A 19119-nucleotide genomic window follows, 5' to 3' on the forward strand; every position below is an offset into this window, starting at 1 on the left:
CCACACCTACTCCTACAACATCACCTACCACCACACCTGCACATCCACTTCATGATACTGCTGACCCAATTAGTTATGCAAAATAATGCTCACTGAAATGCCATTATGTTCTTACCCGACCAGCCCAGTGGACCATCAAGCTAGTCCAACTCAAGACCATGCCACAGTTGTCAGCACAATGCTGCCCCTCTACAATACCTAACACACAGGTCCCCTAGACTAAAATCAGGCTGTCCTGGCAAAGGTGCTTGCAAAGAGGCAAAAGCCTACAGCACCCAGTATTCCCAGGCAGTCTCCCATCCAAGTACTAACTGGGCCCAACCCTGCTTAGCTTCCGAGATCAGACGGGATCGGGCGCTCTCAGGGTGGTGTGGCCGTAGGTACTGCAGCAGCTGCCAACAGGCCTCTCGTGCTACCCACACAGCCCTCAACACCCCAACACTCACACTCACCCCTGCACACAGGCCCTCACAAACATCACACCCACCTCACACATACATATGCGTTGCTCCCTCCTCCAAAAACAGCCCTCTCAAATAACACACACAACCCTACAACCTACTCTCCAACAGCACTCAGCATGACACAGCACCCTCCAACCTCACTCGCATCTACTCAAGAAATGTCACCCACGAAAGATACACATGCAGTTCACTACACTTCCCCCCATCTGAGATGTCTAACCTTCTGAAAATATGGGAACATTATTCTATTTACGTAGTCTGTCAGGGTTCACTATCATTTTAATGTTAATTTTGAATGTTCTATTCCAAATATTTTGTGATAAGACTGTAATAATAATGAAAGAACCTTAATCAACTATCACTTACAGTTCTAACAGATGATCTGAGCATACATCTAATATATTAGCCCCATTTTGTAAGATGATAGAAGCATTAGAATGTACATACCTATGGAATTGTTACTTAATTCCACTAGGAAAAGAACTTGAATGATGAACTACCTAATATTTGTGTATTCCAGCTCATGCACAACCAGTCATCTTTTTATAGAAAGTATGCATATGAACAACAAATGAAAGTATGCATACCCATTTCATAGGACAACATTTTGCTTTGTAACTTTAAAACAATCAATCATAGAATCAAAGAATGGTTTGGGCTGGAAGGGACCTTAAGAATCACCTTGTTCCAAACCATTTGCCATGGGCAGGAACACATAATAATAAACATGACTGATATCACCCTGATGATATTAAACATGTCCATTTCAGGTTTACCTTGGTGTAGAGGTGAATTCTATCAGTATTTCTGCTTGCACAAAACATAAGCCCGTCATAGATTTCAAATGTGTCTGATTTACCTACAACTCCTACAAAAAGAAAAAACATTGACATTAAAAATGGGTTTCTGTTTGTTTCATTCAGTCTACTCGGACATTAAAAATAATATTATTGATGTATCTAATTACAGAACAACATAATAAGAAGCACATCTTAACAGCTTGCTGCTTCAGCTATCTGTGTATTTTATTTTGTGTTTCTCCTGAATTTCCTACCATCTGTTTTGCTGGTGGCTGTCCTGAACACAAGTAAATGTCATCCTAAGTTTCAATAAAACTAGACAGGTTCATAGCAGCTAGTTTGACATAGTTCTTAAGTCAGCCAAAAAGTCTATATTGCTTCAGCAGTTGGAAAGGCGGCTTTTATCCATCATCAAATTCTATAAGGATTCCAGGCTAAACAGAGAAAGTCATGCACTAGGGTATATACTTCTGTCTGTCTTTCAGATGTGCATGTTTTTATTTAGAAGTTGTTTTTTCATGCCACAGGCATTTAATAATCTTCCTTTCACAGAAGTTCCACTTTACCTTCACACTTCTTTTCACTTTCTTCATTTTCAATTGCAACGGTTTCCTGTTTGCTGATTTCAACAGATTGCTGGGTCACCATTTCCCCCACATCTCTTCTATCTTCAGCACTGCACACTGTGCTTTTTTCACTTCTTCTGGAGTTCTCTAACATGTCTTCTTCAGTCTGGCTAGTGGGAGCATCACAACTTCTCTTAACTATGGAGGAAGAAACAAAAAAACCAATTATTTATCCTACCCATACAGAGAGAAAACTAATCAATACACATCTAGAGACAGGACTATGCAACTGAAATACAAGGAAATTGTATTTTAGCTTCTAACAGTGCAAGCTCTTAGGAAACTAGAGCTACCTTTAAAGGTAATTCTCCTAATGAGGAGAATAATCACACCTGGAACAAAGTTTCCAGTTTATGCAATTTCATGCACCCATCTTAATGTCAAACTATATGTAATAAATAGCACAGTTATTATGTATACCATAAACATACAAAGTAGTTTTCCAGGCATTGATCTATACTTGTGAAATTCAGAAGCTGTCCTTACTTGAACAAGCACAAAGAATAAATAAAAAAAAAAACCCCATAGATCTTACTTTCAAACTAAAATGGCAAATACAAGGGTAGAGTTATAAAAATGTTTTAAGTTTCCATATGGTTTGAATACATTTAATAAAAGACATCTACTCTGACCTATTAGAGTAAGAAGTGCCATATTTTCCAGGTAATGTCTGTCACAACATATACACAATACTCAAGTTAATAAAAGCTCATTAATTTTGACAGGTAGAGAAAAAGTCCTCAATTTAATTGTATTCACAGTATCACAGTATCGCTAAGGCTGGAAGAGACCTCGAGCATCTTCGAGTCCAACCTGTCACCACAGACCTCATGACTAGACCATGGCTCCAAGTGCCATGTACAATCCCCACTTGAACACCTCTAGGGATGGTGAATCCACCACCTCACTGGGCAGCACATTCCAATGACTGATGACTCTCTCAGTGAAGAACTTTCTCCTCACCTCGAGCCTAAGCTTCCCCTGGTGCAGCTTGAGACTGTGTCCCCTTGTTCTGGTGCTAGTTGCCTGGGAGAAGAGACCAACCCCTTCCTGGCTACAACCACCCTTCAGGTAGTTGTAGAGGGCAATGAGGTCACCCCTGAGCCTCCTCTTCTCCAGGCTAAACAATCCCAGCTCCCTCAGCCTCTCCTCATAGGGCTTGTGTTCAAGGCCTCTCACCAGCCTTGTTGCCCTTCTCTGGACATGTTCAAGTGTCTCGATGTCCTTCTTAAACTGAGGGGCCCAGAACTGGACAGAGGGCTCAAGGTGCAGCCTAACCAATGCAGAGTACAGGGGCACAATGACTTCCCTGCTCCTGCTGGCCACACTATTCCTAATGCAGGCCAGGATGCCATTGGCCCTCTTGGCCACCTGGGCACACTGCTGGCTCATGTTTAGGCGGCTGTGAATCAGCACCCCCAGGTCCCTCTCTGTTTGGCAGCTCTCCAGCCACTCTGGCCCCAGCCTGTAGCTCTGCATGGGGTTGCCGTGGCCAAAGTGCAGCACTCGGCACTTGGACTTGTTGAATGACATCCCATTGGACTCCGCCCATCTGTCCAGTCCGTTGAGGTCCCTCTGTAGAGCCCTTCTACCCTCTAACAGACCAACATCTGCTCCTAACTTGGTGTCATTTGCAAATTTGCTGATGACTGACTCAATCCCTTCATCCAGATCATCAATAAAGATGTTAAAGAGGATGGGGCCCAGCACTGATCCCTGGGGGACGCCACTGGTGACTGGCTGCCAGCTGGATGTGGCACCATTCACCACCACTCTCTGGGCTTGGCCCTCCAGCCACTTCCTAACCCAGCACAGTGTTGCGGTGCAAGCCATGAGCTGACAGCTTAGATAGCAGTTTGCTGTGGGGGACAGTCAAAGGACAGGAAAGCTATATTTGCTGCAAAGAAAACTGAGCATATATTCTTTCTCACCAATTGTAAATATTATTAACACTTTTCTAAAGTTTCCATTTGTTTCTAATTAGAATCATGTAAAAGATCCTTAGGAGAAAACAAAATTAAGACAGACCACTTAATGGGTGTCTGTTCATGTAAAGACACCATTCTTTATACTTTGCTTGCATTTGTATCTATTCATATACTCAGAAACTCTGTGACTTCTGAAACTAATCATAACTGAAATAGAAGAGGCATGTTTTTCTCTGCAGCACACGTTACTTACCACTATTGCTTTGAGGGCAATTGCACATTTCACAGTAAGGGAGCAACTCGTTGTTACTGTAAGTGCAAACACTACACTGCCAAACTTTATTTGAAGTTGTACTTTCACTTGAGGTATTTAAGCCAGAAGGAAAGACTTGATTATTTTTTTCTGACAGTGAAGACAGCTCCTTTCCCATCAAAGACTTTGTCTTTTTCTTACTAGAGTTGACTGGACTAGATCCACTTAATCTTCTTGCTCTTTTAGCTTCGTGTTCACAGGTACTTTCATCACAAATTGTATCCACATTGCTTATTCTTGTGGAATCCAGGTTTTCATTGCTCTTCTCTGCATCCCCTTCTTTTGTGACTTCAGAAGATTTTGCATCAGTATGGAACATCTCGTTATCAGAAAATATTTTGCGTTTTTTCTCAGTAGAGGATTTTGGGGAAAAGAAAGACCGTATGTCGTGCTGCCTTTCCTTTTCAAGCTGAAGAAGAGGAAAGAAATATGTAAACTGCACTTACAATCTGCATCAGAAGCTGCTCAATTATGATTTCTCTCCATTAATATAACTATTTAATACAGTATTTTTGTCTTGGAGAGGAAACAAAAGATATCTTTCTTTAAGAACAAACAGCTACTTGGAGGAGCATTCAACATTCCTATTCTGGTTTTTGAAAAGTATCTTCTATATTCTTATGAATATTCTGAAATAGCACTACCAGAAAACAAATACAGAGGACTAGAATACCTTTTTTGATGATGCCTATTACAAGGAAAGGTATTTACACATTACTTTTTAAATAATGACCAATTAAATTCAGGTAACTAATGAACCTGCAATTTAAACAGAAACTACTTGGGTCTTATCTGACTCTGAGGGTGGGTCAGTCACCTAAGTGTAATATAAGCATCCATCAGAAGCCTGTAGGTGACATTAATACCCAACAGAGCACTCTGCCCAAATTCACCTTATTTTTAAAATGGAATTTTAAAATTTCCCCCATTTATTGAATATTTCTTAATTGGTGCCATGGGTTAGCTGTTTGGGTGGGTTGGATTGGTTGATGGGTTGGACGCGATGATCTTGAAGGTCTCTTCCAACCTGGTTTGGTTTATTCTAAATAAAGGTTTAATTACTAAAGCCTGCAGTGCATAGAAAGCGTAAGTGAACAAGAGTGTAGTTTCTTTAAAGGAAAGAAAAGAGCAAAGCATAAGGTTTGAATCTTACATGTGAAAATAAAAGTTCATTTTGGGGCTCTTCAAGACTTTCATTTGGGGTCCAGGTCTCAGCAAAGTTCAAAAAATCCCATTTCTCCTTATCGCCTTCTTCAGCCTGCATTTTCTCTTTCTTGCCATTCAAGGTGCTGCCTGTAACTTTGGCCTGCAGAAACATGACTGGCATAAAGTTTCCAGGGAACTGTCATGTTAGATGCTAAATTTAAATGTTATATTTATTTACCCATATTCACTCAACTTGCAACCCTTGCAAACCAAAATCAGAATCTGCAATGTTAAAAACTCTGTCATACTACAAAACAACTTAAATGATTAAAACTGTTTCTCTTCCAGGTGCCATTTCTGCAGGAATAATAGTAAATAGCACATTTGACACACTAAAAGTTGCTCAAATTATCAGTATTTATTGAAGACACAAGATAATAGATACATGTTGTACATCTGTTACACTCTACACATTTTGCTTAGCACATGGAAACAAATGAAGGCAGAACTGCACAGTAAACTGTTGGTGAATTACTGAGACCCATCTGTGCCATGTTTAAAGACACTCTTAATGTACTGAGATTATTTCAGAGGTACCTACATGAATTAGAACACAGAGTTTCATTCCCCAGCTGAATGTCAAAGACAGTTTGCAGCATCTGGATTCTTTAAGCTGCAATTACTTTTCAGCAAAAAAAAGGGTTATCAGTTTCTCTCCTAACTATATGGACCACTGGTAGCCAAATGCAGGAAAAATGTTAAGTTAGCATTTGCATCGAAGAAACCCCTGTGTAACCACAATCTCAACTTAACCTGACAACTAGAATTTAAAAAGCAGTTCTTTCAATGTTGACACTTCTGGAAATGTCAGAATGAAAACCTGCTGACAAAATACGAACACACCTCAGTTATCAAAGCAAGAGACTAATGAATGGTAGCAAAGGCTACAAAAAAAGGTCACAGAAACTAATCAGCTGCATTATTTTTCTTAGCTTTGTGAAGTTTTGAAGATCTTCCAAGTAAGGAAAGAAAGCAGGATGGAATTTCCAGGGATGGTGATTCAACTTCACTCCAACATCCTGGCAAAGAGCAATAAGGTCTCCCCCTTAGCCTATCCTTCTCTAGACTAAACAATCTCAGCTCCCTTAGGTGCTCCTCATAAGACTTGTTCTTGAAACCCTTCACCAGCTTAGTTTTCCCTTCCCTGGACCCTCTCTAGCACCTCAGGGCCCCAAAACTGAACACAGTACTCAAGCTGTGGCCTCACCAGTGTCTTACAGTAGGAAAGTGCCCCAGATAAGCAATGTTATTTTGAAAATGCTATTTGACCCACGGTGAGTTCTTGATTATTTGCTCCTGTTCTACACATACCTTGCGATTCAGCATTGCCCACATGAAAGTATCCATTGTTCCTTTTGCAATAAGGAAGTGAATATTCACAGAACTGCACTGCCCAATTCGGTGTGCTCTGTCTTCTGCTTGCTTAATATGGCCTGGATCCCAGTATAACTCAGCAAACACAACATGAGTAGCAGCAGTGAAAGTTAAACCCTAAACAAAACAAGTAGATTCATTTTAGAAAAAAATGATTCCACATACAAACAACTGAAAAGCTTAAGGTTGTACAAGACATTTTTCTATGGAAGTAAGAGGAACCACCTTGACAACAGATGGGCCTATTATGCTGATTTCTTCCTCAGGCCTCAAACAGGTATAAGATTCAAAAAAACCTTCAACATTGTGCAAAGACTGCATGCTGGTTTACATCATGGAAGCAAAATTTATTTCTTATTAATCTGGTGCTTTTAGACATATGGAGCTTTTACTGGTTATTCAGGAAAAAGATGCTGCTGCTTATCTTGATTTTGCTTAAGTAATTTCAATAGAGGCTTAAAACAGTTACCATGATTAGTGCAAAAAGATGAATACACAAGTCTACAAAAGATATATTGCATGATGACAAATTGCCTTTAGGAAGTCACCAATGACTTTTGTACCTATATTCTTCTAGTTTCTTATTTTGCATACTTTTGTTTTTGTCCTACCTGACCAGCTGCCTTAATACTCAAAATAGCAACCCTGGTATCAGGATCCTTCTGAAACTGATTAGCAAGATGTATTCTTTCTGCTGAGGGAACACTTCCGTCTATTCGTATGTAGCGAACCTAGAACATACCATTGTAGAAACAAAATGACATTATCAGGGTTAATTTTTGGACCCAGTCATCTTGTGTCCCCCCCAGTGAAAATATGAAAACATCTGTTCTGCTCCTATCACATGGGGATGCATCAGTACTCTTCTGCCCTGTGATTCACAACCAAGCCTCTATCTAAAGAAGTGTTGTTAGTGTCCCCTGTTCACAAAAGAAGAGAGAATGAATATGGGATCTTAAAATGGAACACTCCACAGAAGAATATGTAATTCCTCTGACATTATTTATGAAAACTTCTTGTATTTGCAAACTAATATAAAATGGCAGTTAGCCACTATTCCCTAGCAATGGTTGATAATCCATCATCAAAAAAATGTGAGGGTTGTTTGCAAACATTTTTACTGCTTTCAATTCAATGTTCAAGTGAGATGAGAGTGTTTGTAAAAAAACCCAAAAAACCCCTAGGATATTTGTAGAAAAACTTGGGAAACAACTGCCTACAAGGTTGATTCAACAATAAAGTTTCATACCAGATACAAGTGTTTACATTATCCTTACATACAAAACAGTTCTTGTAAACCACACGATCCCTTTTAATCCAGTGGCACTGTACATACTTAAAATCCATAAACTCCTGTAGACACAAGTAGTTCTGTTGAATTCAAACACAGCTTGTATGTATTTCTGAAGTCTGAAGTGAAACTTGTTTGTATACTTGTTAAATCATTACCTTACTTTCTATAACAGCTTGTGTACAGGCTTGAAGCATGCTTAAGTGATGAGCAAACACTAGAAACTTCAGTTTGTCATTTTCAAGCATCATTTTGATATAGTCCTTTACTGCTCCTGCCTGGAGTAAGAGTTCACAAGAGTTAGACATACAAAATGTTCACAAAAAGGTTTTATTTTGATGTTTTTTATAATATCTTGTAATTTGAAAAGGTAAATTTCCATACTTTAAAAAAAAAAATCCATTTAAGACTATCATTCTTAAGTATAAAATTATTCATATTAATTAAAAAAGAAACCTATTACTTTACATCTTTGAGAAGTATCATTCCTTCAGAGAAAAAATCATTTATGCTCAGAAGATCACATTCTTCCATATCACTGTAGATAAACCCCCTTTTTAAGTTATATCATTATCTGATGTTTTAAGCCATATTAAAAAAGCAACAAACAGAACTGATTTCTGCACAAACATATTTCAAACAGACAAGATACTGTTTAATCAGAACTTCTGTATCTGCACCCACACAAAGCTATATATCAAAACTGAAAGAATAATTTTGATACTTTCATGATACTGGAATCATAAAATATTGCTCTATTTAAACATTCATAGAATTCTTTTGTGTCAAATACAATTATCAGTATCTTTTGCAAAAACGATTAAAGTAACGATGATAATTCATAAAAAAATGTATCAGTGGTCAATGGTTAATGCAACACTCCAGATTTCATTTGTGTTCCTCTCTTTTTCATCTTTCAAATTCCTGGATTACCAGAGGGAAGAGACTAGAAAAACAAGAAGAAATAGCAACAGAAACATTGTGATATTTTCAAGGCAAGAAGGAAAAAAAAACCTGAAGGAATTGGTCAGAATCTCAACTCTTACTGCTCCAGCAGCCTGCAGAATCTTTTTTTCCTTCTCCTTTTCTAAAAATAGGTTAGCATCAGGAAACCTGATAGCAGGAGAAAAAGTAGGCATGTAAAAGGTTTTGCTCATTAATTTGTTTTTCTTTACATCTTAAGTGAGAGTACTATAGGAGGAAATGCAGAACATGGGGTCCCACTTGATCAAACAAAAAGAGAGCAGCTGCAGGGGGATCATACTTCTGCACTTAACCGTGGGGAAAACTAGTACTGACAGAATGGAGTCTGGACGAGGGCTGCATCAGCACCATCCTGTGTCAGCTGCATGAGCTGTCAACACACAGGTATGTCCCTGAAGTACCCACCTTCGGTATATCCATGTGAGATGCCTTTACTGCTTGGTGGATATTTGATCAGTAATGATCTTAACACTTAGCTCAGGTCTTTATAATGGGGTTCAGCCTATTCCACAAATGTACAGGGGAAAAGAGTGTTTCTTCATGTCATGATTATAAAACAAATCAACCAGCTTCATCTCACTTTCAAGCCAACATGACTAATTTTGCTAAGAACACACTGGGTATTTCAAATATATTAAGACAAGACTTCCATACTTACTTTGGCAATGGCTGTTTCTTTATACAGGTATGTGATTAGATTCATGACTTGAGAAAAGTGGCTTTCAGTAGCTTCTGAATTCAGATTTCTCATTAATTTCTCCCACTCTGCAAAAGTGGCATTCAATTTCTAATTGGCAGAAAAGATGAGTGATTAGATATATAGCACAAAGCATGTTCTTCCTCACTATGTACATTTCAAGGGTGAAACATTTAGGCACCAAGTATTTTTGGGAACTCTAACAAATTTGGCTAAGTGTAATTCTAGGATTCAAAATCTAAGGGAAAGGAAGACAAAATAAGACTGTACTAAAATTAGAGAAAAATTTTCCTCTCTTTTTCATCTTTCAAATTCATATGTATAATGTATAATCCACACAAATACACAAATACTCCTATTTACTAACAAGAATGTAGAAAAAGTGGAAAAATCACCGTAGCTGCAGCTTGTGGGAGGTCAAATGGAATACGCTGCCTGACTTTGGGAGGCAGCTGAGTGAGAACATCATTCTTCAGTCTTCTGATCATTATTTCTCTTAGAAGTTGATGCAGTTCTTCCAAATTCGAAGCTCCTCTACAGTCCCATTGAGTCCTTTTACCAAAAAACCTGAAAATGAAAAATCCAGCACTGAGGGAAAAAACTAGCTCTTCCAAATTTGATTGAAACCTTGAGTAGATAATTTTAAAACACACTATTAGATACGAAGATGTGTTGGAGTAGGCATGAAGATGTGTTGGATAACACCACTTGGTGTTTCTGTTTATGCCAGAGAGATGATTGATTTCTGTCTGATTCATTCTAGCACTGTTTCAACTTTCTAGCAGATACTGCTGTCCCCAGGCATTGCCACCCATCAGATGCAGCCAGTCCTCTATATCATAGAATAGTTTGGGTTGGAAGGGACCTTAAAGATCATCTAGTTCTAGTTCATCTAGACTGCTCTTTCTACACAAAGCCCAGGACAGTATTCTACAAGTGTGTATTTTTACTGGTAACTTAAAAAAACCCCAAACAATCAAAACCAAATTCATCATAATAGAGAGAATTTTAAGCCTTACTGAGTTTATCACCAGTGTTCTAGTTGGCTGCCTATCACCACTCAGGAAAGGGACTCAGAGATTCACTTCTACCCTGGGTAAGTACCAGCAGAATGCACTCAGAATGCTACACAGATGAAGGACAGCAACATCTTTTGCTCATAACCCATTTTGGTCTATTTACATGGATGTCCTTAAGAATGTTTCCTCCCTCCAGCTTCAGCACTGAGGGCATAAAAGAAATGGTAGGCAAAATCTCATCTTTAGAAACATGCTTCTGTGAAGACCTAAGTAAAAAAAAAAAACCCACAACATTTTCATATAAAGTGTGGCATAAAATAATCTCCTCAATTAAAACACAGGATGTTTTGTTTCAGCCAAGTTACAAAGTTATTTACTGAAAGCTTGCCAAACCCTGAACTTGATTTTTTTATTACGTTTATGGTATTCCAAAAATAAGATAATCATCTATGATTGAGTAGCTAACCATGCTGTACCCACGTACACTTGTGGTGTGAAAATTACACATGCATTCAGTCAAAACACCATGGGAAAAAATAGCATTTCTCTGTCTGAAAATTCGACAGCACTCTTCCCAGTTATTTGAAGTGAAATGCTTACAAAATGCATGTGATGGAGGAAGAAAATCAAGTTATATGAAAACCACATAATTGTTGCTGTAATAATTAAATTGAAATGTTAGCCAATTTAGCTGACAAAATCTATTGTTTTGCATATATTCAAAGTTGTAGATATGAAGGTTTTTAGATAAGGAATTTTTCAAAGCTTCTTCCCCTCTCATAACCTCTTTGTCATTCTAGACGGTAACATAGATTCAGCTGGGTAAAACCAAGCATTTTAAATCAGCTTCTTCTATCCCTTCTGTTTTAGAACATAGCTAGAGAAACTGATCATTATACTAAAGCTGAGGGGAGCAAGTCACAATCCTCCTTAACACAGTAACTTAAAACACATGGAAGATGAACATTCATGAAGGATGTAAGTAAGGATGAAAATGGCTTAAAATTCATTAGACGCGTGCGGAAAAATGTGTAATGAGTAATTCTACCTAGCAAATTGGAGGCAAGTGGGTAGTCATGAAGTTACATTTGCCTATGTTCCACCCCTCAAAGGGAATTACAAACACATTACTGTGCTTTTGTGAATTTTATACCTTTACTTTTACTCAGTCAACCTGTAAAATACAGAGAGAAGTACATCTCCACCCCAAAATGGTGTTATAGCAAAAAGTGTGGGTCCTATAATGAAGATCGTAATGTAAATCGTTACATGGTATGAGCATAAGACTTGAGAGCTGTAAACTCTTTAGTTTCAGCTGTAGCTGAAACTCCCACTCTAAAGGTCAGACATACACACTTCATGCTACCTCCATTTGTAATCATTCTACTTAACAGAATGCTGCCAATTTCAAGCTTTAATAGCTTCCACATTTGTCCTCAAATAAAGTTTCCTTTTCCCAGTCCTCTTTCATGGAGCAGATGGTATCTTACCCTGAATTTCCAAGTGAGATGGTATGATAGAGCAAAAGACTGCTTCTCTCACTTCACAGAACAAGAAAATCACAGAGACTTATAGAAAATAAGTGATCCACTAATACCTGACACGAGCATTGCAGTATTTTTTGGCATATTCACTCCAGGTTCCAAATCTTCTTGGAAAGAGTGCCTCAATCTGCATGAAAAGCTGTATTGAAAAAGCAATGATACTGAAAAGCTGCCTATAAATGTAAGACTATTCAGAAATGTTTACCACATGATTATTATGTTAAGTTTATATTTCATAGTTGCATAAAAAATACAGTTTGGCACACATGCAAAAGACATTTTACAGGAGTAGGTATGTGTCTTGAGATGGGACAGCTGGGGGAAGCCCTCAAAGAACAACATACCCTGAACACCGCGGTACAGTGCTGATGGCACGGGAAAGACTTACACTGAACAATGAAACAGGGATGAGAAAATGTTATTCCTAAAAATGCAGGTTTTGTCATTTGCCAGGTACACTGGCTTCTGCAAAGCTTCAGTACAGGTATTCCATGAATAGTCTGTTTCTTAAGATACATGAAAAACCTACTCATTCTTCAGTTCTGCTTTAAAAAATAAAGTTAATACAGACCAAAAAGATCACACCTTTCTTCCCAGCTGAGTAACAGAAGGTAAGTATCAGTTTACACATTTCTTAGGCAGAAAGAATCCTACTTGACAAGCTGGATTATTGTCAAAGCTTTCTGGATTCAAAGATCATTACTGGATCCAAGACATACTGTTGGGGAAGCAATGGTAGAATACTGACAAAAAACTCTCTCCTAAATGCCTCATATTATTTTCCATTTAGTCGTGAATTTTGACCCCACTACTGTAATCAAGAACAGTTTGTATGGAATCTCCTTCCAAGACCTTTAGCAACCTTTACCAGTTGCTTACTGATCTTGGTATCGATGCACTATATAAAAGGATAACACTTTCTAACTTCAGTTCTTCACCTAGTGTTGGTGCAATGTCTCTGGTATGTGTGCAGGAAATTTCATATTTACCCACACCCACAGATATAAATATTTGTTTGAAAGTCTTTAAGTAAACACTCATAATAAACCAAGCCCTTTTTCATACAATGGATACCTTTCTTGAGTTATAACCTCCATGAACAAATTACATTATTAAAGGATCTTGGCAGAAATTCTATTTACACAACAAGAAACTAAAGTATTATTTAAATAACCCTTGTAAACTCCCTAGGCTCAAATTAGCTCTTATCTTCCACTTATTTCTACATTGGATAAAGGCAGTGTTCTTGGGTTCAGTATAATATCCAGGTGGTTTTTTGTTTCCACTCTGGTACTTCCTTCAAAGGGCAATTTGTCTTTCTGGACTGTGACAAGCACAGGGTATATATTTTTCCACTTAAGCAATACAATTGAACATTAGGAATATTCAAAAGACCAACAGAGGATTTTCTTTACCAGATGATGAAGTAGAAGATTTAATACCATTTTTTGTCTACCAAGGACACTCCTATCCAGTAGAAACAAACAGTTCTCTACTCAGGCTCTTTCATTGCTATTTTCCCCAATAGTCTGCCACATGCAAGATTAATTTCTTATAATAACATTGTCTCACATCACCTATGCAGGAGCTTGAAACAAGTTTGTAGAACACCAGTGTAATCAGCTACAGACATTAGTTTAGTTTCTTGTGCTTCATCTAGTGCACTGTTTGATGTAAAAAATAACGCACGTAATTGGATGTATTTAGGAAAAGTACAAAATTGTTCATTTATTACTGACATCATCCTTAAAGAAACCCAACAAACCCAAAATGAAACACATTAGGTCAAATACCTCTTCAGGTCTTCCTAGAGCAGGAGTTCCAGTAAGAAGAATAGCTCTAAGAGCTTTCTGCACGATCGGTAACAAAATCTTGCTGCGCTTGGCATTTCTGGATTTTATGTAGTGGGATTCATCAACCACCACTACCTTAAAGTTCTGCCTGTACAAAGTGTCTACTAAAGTCTGTGCATCAGAAGTTAAGAGGCCATACCCCAGAATCGTTACTTTGCTGGTTGATATTCTCCTAAAAGAGAAAATCCACAGGTTTCCTTAGTAAGTTTTCATTGCAGGAAAATTAGTGTAGCAAAAGAATCATACCAATGTATATTTTTTGTTTCAGAAGGCATGCATGATACCTTTTGGATTGATTAATTAGTGGGATGGCAGGCTAATAATAACAAATTTTGGTGTTTAAACATTCTAGCATCTTGCACATATAAATCACACAGATTTCACAACCGTTTTCAGAAGACATATCTTGCACTTAAAAGGAAGTTAATTTATCTGGTTGCATTGCTTCAACTTCCCCTCCTTTCCAGGAGTACTGCATGGGAAAAAATGATTCTCTGCATTTCCCTCTCCACAGAGCCACCTAGCAGAAGCCTAAGAGGACCAGATTGACTGTCTCTGAGTATTTGGGTAATGTAAAAGTCTGGGCTGAACCTCATCACCTGAGGAAAAAAATAAATACCAGAGCTGTCTATCCAGCTTTTTTGCTTGAATAGAATATGATCGAAACAAAACAAAAAACCAACACAGAAGCAGGGAATCAGCAAGACACATGATGAAGAAAATAGTATTTAGGTGGAAAAAGAATGTCTTAGAATAAATTTCAAGACATATATAGGACCAAGGCATGAACTGATTTTAAAATCACTAGAGAGCACTGTGGCCCTTCAGGAGCCTTGGAGCAGCACAGCAGCTCTTAGAGTTGTTAGACAAATGAGTCACCAGAAAGGGAGCCATAGCTGATCTACCCATCTGTCAGACATTACTGCTTTGCTGGAATGACTTTTATTTGCTCTCCAGTAGCAACAGATCAAAAAACCCAACTAAGCTGAAGTTTCCTTGAGCATTTAAAAGGAACAAAGCACATGCATGCATTCATGCTTCTGGATATGGAAGACAATGGTTAGAGCTCTGGCACTGTGGTATGTGCACTACAGACTGTGGCTGTTACTGTACAGATGAAAGTAGCAACCAGGAAAATAAGAACTTTCCCTGCCCCCTGTGTCACGGGTGGATAGAAAAAATATTACAAATACAATTATTTATTCTTATGGAACCAATTTATTTGCTGAAACATCCAATTTCAAATTTAGTTGAGAAATTAGAAGACCTTAGATTGATGCCTAAGTAATTTTACCCTGTTTAAGAAATTAAACAATATTCAAGCAGAAAATGTCATTGCTGAACTTTTGAAGAAGAGCAAAGTGTTGAACTGAGAGAAATCATAGCTGAACATATGGAAGCTGAATTTAACAAAATGCTAAATCAACTTTAGAAGCTGTATTTTTGCATTTGCATCTTGTTGCAAATGCATAAAACACTTTTTAATGTTAAAATATTAGTTAGTTCAGCAACTACCTCATTTATGGCCAGGAAGCCTCCTGGTAGCTAAACAAGCAGAAACATAAGTTTTCCCCTTTTCTTGCTGTTGAATAAAAGTGATAATGGTTAAGGTCTATGCTATTTAAAACTCTTTAGAGATAACAGAATTCTGTTTGCCATTTATTTTTGCCATTATTTCCCTTATGCCACATTTCACCTTTCAGGATTCAGCACTATAAGCATTAAATTTGTGTGCATTTTACCTGCATAACCTGCTCATTGAATCCTTATTTTACTCCCCCTATTCTTATGATAAATTTTGACTGTCTGTAGCAACTATCCCTCGATTAAGCTTTTGAAATGCCATTTCAGTAGCATTTCTCTGGTTACCAGAAGGAAGGTTCCATGCTACTGTCTCTTCTGCACATCTTGGCAGTCAAGTTGCTTTCTGATACTCCTCAGACAACATGAAGATCAGTCTCTCTTACCCAGAAGTTTTAGAACAACATCCAGACATTACCACAAAAATCAACCAGGTCATTTACAGCAAAGAAGACTTAAGAATAGCCTGGTAATTCAGTGTGACAGGAGAGTCAGCCTAACAACATGCACGACTTGTAGTCTCTCTTTGATGAATTAATGCTATTAAGTATAAAGAGAGAAAACCTAGGTCATGATGACCTTTTCAGTTATTTAGAGGATACTTACTCTAACTTACAAATGTCCTCAGTGCACCAAATAGGATTTTAACAGTAATTACTTCCTAATTTTGTAGTGTATACAAATGCGGTCAAAATGTTTTAGAGGAGCTAATGGATACAAGCTAATTCATCAGAGTTGAGAAACAACTGCATATGTTCAATTTGAAACACACTGAAATAATCTGGTTTTCCATTGACAAACCCTTGCTACCATGCAAAAAACCAGTCCTCTCAATTTCAAAGCAGATGAGCAGCTACTGTAGTATAATACAAAACTGGGATGAGTGGCTGATGCAACAGAGGGTCACACTGACATGCAGAGGGTCCTTGACCAGCTGGAGAAACAGGCTGACACTTGGCTGAAATTCAACAAGAAATGCAAGTCTTGCATGCAGGGAGGCATAATGCCCTGCACCAATATATGCTTGAGGCCACCCAGATGGAAAACAGCTAAGCAGAAAAGGACCTGGGGGTCCTGGTGGGCATTACATTGAACTTTAGCCAGCACTGTGCCTTTGCAGCAAAGAAGGTGAATGATATCCTGGGGCTGAATTAAACAAAACATGGATGTACTGGAAGGAGCACAATGAAGGACCATGTTGATGACTAAGGGACTGGAGCACCTCCCCTATGAGGAAAGGCTGCCTGGGACTGTTTAGCCTAGTGACAAAAAGGCCTGGGGAGGGAACTTATTAACCTATATAAATACCAGAAGGGAGGGTGGATAGAAGATGGAGCCAGGCTCTTTTCTGTCATGTCCAGTCACAGAACCATAGGGAATGGACACAAACTGGAACACAGAAGATTGTCTCTGAATCAGGAAACACCTTTTTTACTGCAGGGGTGACTGAGCACTAGAACAGGTTGACTAAGGTGGCTGTGGGGTCTCAGTCCTTGGTGATAGTAAAAAGCCCCCTGGACAAATTCCTGGGCAACGGACTTCTAGGTGACCCTGCTTGCACAGGGGGTGTTGAATTGGCCTTTCTATAGAATAATAACAAACTTTACTCACCCAATATCAATTTTGTTCTGAATGATGCTAATATCATCTGGAGAGAGTTCTGGAATCCACTTCTCCATCTCTTCAGCCCAAGGGTATCTCATAGATGAAGGCACTACAATTAAGAGAGGCCATTCATTTTTGTAGTAGTAGGAAATGGCAATTGCTTGAATGGTTTTACCTAGACCCATCTGGGAAAAGAAAACAAAGTTAAAAGAAATTAATAGAAGTCCTTGCTCAGAAAGCACATTTCATTCAGAGAATACAAAAATACTCTACAAAACCAGAACCTGACACAAGAAACAAAGCCAATGAGTTAGTTACATGGTATCTATTTCATTGTCAATTTGTTACCATAGATCACCTTTTAGGAAAGAAGATCTTTCTTGTTACATGGCTTAATATATATCTATCTGGTTAGCTCATTAAAGCTAAAAGAAGCATTTCCATTCATTTCAGAAGATTTTCTCTTCTGTGCCCTATTAGGGGAGATGATGAAGATAAAACTCTAAACTGTTAAACTACTAAAACCATTTAAAAAAGACTATGCAAAGTAAATGAAAATACAGGATGTCGTCTCAAAACAAAAACTGACAACTTTGTTCTAGGTTGCACAAGGAACTGCAGAACAAAAGAAAATCTTTATGAAGAACTCTGCTTTTGGGTCAGTAGAATCATAGTACTGCTGAGATTGGAAGAGACCTTTGAGATTATCAAATCCAACTGCTCACCTAGAGATTACAAACTCACCACTACTGCTAAGCTACTACCACTAAACCACATCCCTAAGGAAAGAACAATGACCAAACACTTTGTATGAGGCCCCCAGACCTTACCATAGGACAACAATACCTCTTTATTCTCTAGTAAAAACCAAGCTCTCACAGCCTAGTTGCTGTTACTGGGTGTTTGCCTATAGCAATACCCAATCATATGCACCAGGAGAAGGTCCTCCTTTCTCATGCTGAAGATGGGAACATGTGGGTGCTGATGGATAACCCTCTCAAACTGCAGCCAGTGGTCTGATTAAAGTCTACCCAGCTTTCCCTTATACTGGTGCAAACTGGAAGCTTGAGTGGGTGGACAGTGGGGTAAAAACAGTAAGAGATGAATGAGAACAGAGGTTTGAATTTTAACATTTGTGCAGCACTGGACCTATGCATGGGGAGCTTTAGGAAATGCCTGCTTCTGCAGGAGCTTTAGGGAGAGTCCTTTTGAGTGGGAAATAGATAAATTCATTATCCAAACTGCCATATTTTTGTGGTGCCTCTTGAGTAAACCCATTTCTGAGGCTCACCTAATTGCTTTGCAATATAACAGAAATAAATATTTACCAAACAGCTGCATCAGGAAACCACAGATCAGTAGATCAGTGACAAGAAACTACTCTTTCCATTGACCACAGCTAGTAGTTTCTCTTTATTCTGCAACACAAGAGAAGTCCAACTAGTGGACAATTCAGATTTACAGATAAGGTGAAGGGTAAAGACCTGATACATATATATTTAATAAGAAAGCACTTGCTTCATATTGTCAAAGTAGGAATGCTCCCATCTAGTGAGTTATGAATGTAGATAACAGCAGAGGAATAGAAAACTCAGAATTTAGAATTTTGTTTAAAAAAACATGAAGCTCCCAGAATGCAGTTATTTTCCTTACTTGTTCACATGCTAGGAGACAGTTCCAGACTCCTATTAAGCACTAAATCAGAGACTGGCCTTAAAATACTCTGTTTAGGTTTTTGACAGAGTCCAGTGGTTATCTGAGTTGATGTGCTGCTACCTAACTAACTACTCATGGTACAGACCTTACTTGTATCTATACATTACTCCCTTTGAGG

The 19119-nt window shown here is 38.3% G+C and overlaps 1 protein-coding gene and 1 non-coding gene across 6 annotated transcripts in view; both read right to left on the bottom strand.

The window, feature by feature from the left end:
• Nucleotides 1-19119, bottom strand: part of ZRANB3 (zinc finger RANBP2-type containing 3) — a 61390-nt gene that overhangs the window by 13867 nt on the left and 28404 nt on the right. For 3 of the 5 annotated variants that reach the window (XM_068139126.1, XM_068139127.1, XM_068139128.1), the window contains exons 4-15: nt 17292-17470; nt 14040-14271; nt 12300-12385; nt 10079-10250; nt 9645-9773; nt 8161-8280; nt 7323-7442; nt 6649-6828; nt 5285-5437; nt 4072-4540; nt 1831-2028; nt 1241-1332 (exon numbers count right to left, since the gene is read on the bottom strand). In XM_068139126.1, coding sequence (XP_067995227.1) covers nt 1241-1332; nt 1831-2028; nt 4072-4540; nt 5285-5437; nt 6649-6828; nt 7323-7442; nt 8161-8280; nt 9645-9773; nt 10079-10250; nt 12300-12385; nt 14040-14271; nt 17292-17470 — 2130 coding nt within the window. The remainder of the gene's footprint in view (nt 1-1240; nt 1333-1830; nt 2029-4071; nt 4541-5284; nt 5438-6648; nt 6829-7322; nt 7443-8160; nt 8281-9644; nt 9774-10078; nt 10251-12299; nt 12386-14039; nt 14272-17291; nt 17471-19119) is intronic. The other 2 variants (XM_068139129.1, XM_068139131.1) reach the window with 2 other exon arrangements.
• Nucleotides 264-382, bottom strand: LOC137441562 (5S ribosomal RNA). The gene has a single exon (XR_010987440.1). It is a non-coding gene; the product is annotated as a 5S ribosomal RNA (ribosomal RNA).

The sequence above is a fragment of the Melanerpes formicivorus genome, unplaced genomic scaffold (assembly GCF_026170545.1).
Source record: "Melanerpes formicivorus ecotype bairdi unplaced genomic scaffold, bMelFor1.0.p_v2 SCAF_5, whole genome shotgun sequence".
In the NCBI taxonomy this organism is placed as follows: domain Eukaryota; kingdom Metazoa; phylum Chordata; class Aves; order Piciformes; family Picidae; genus Melanerpes; species Melanerpes formicivorus.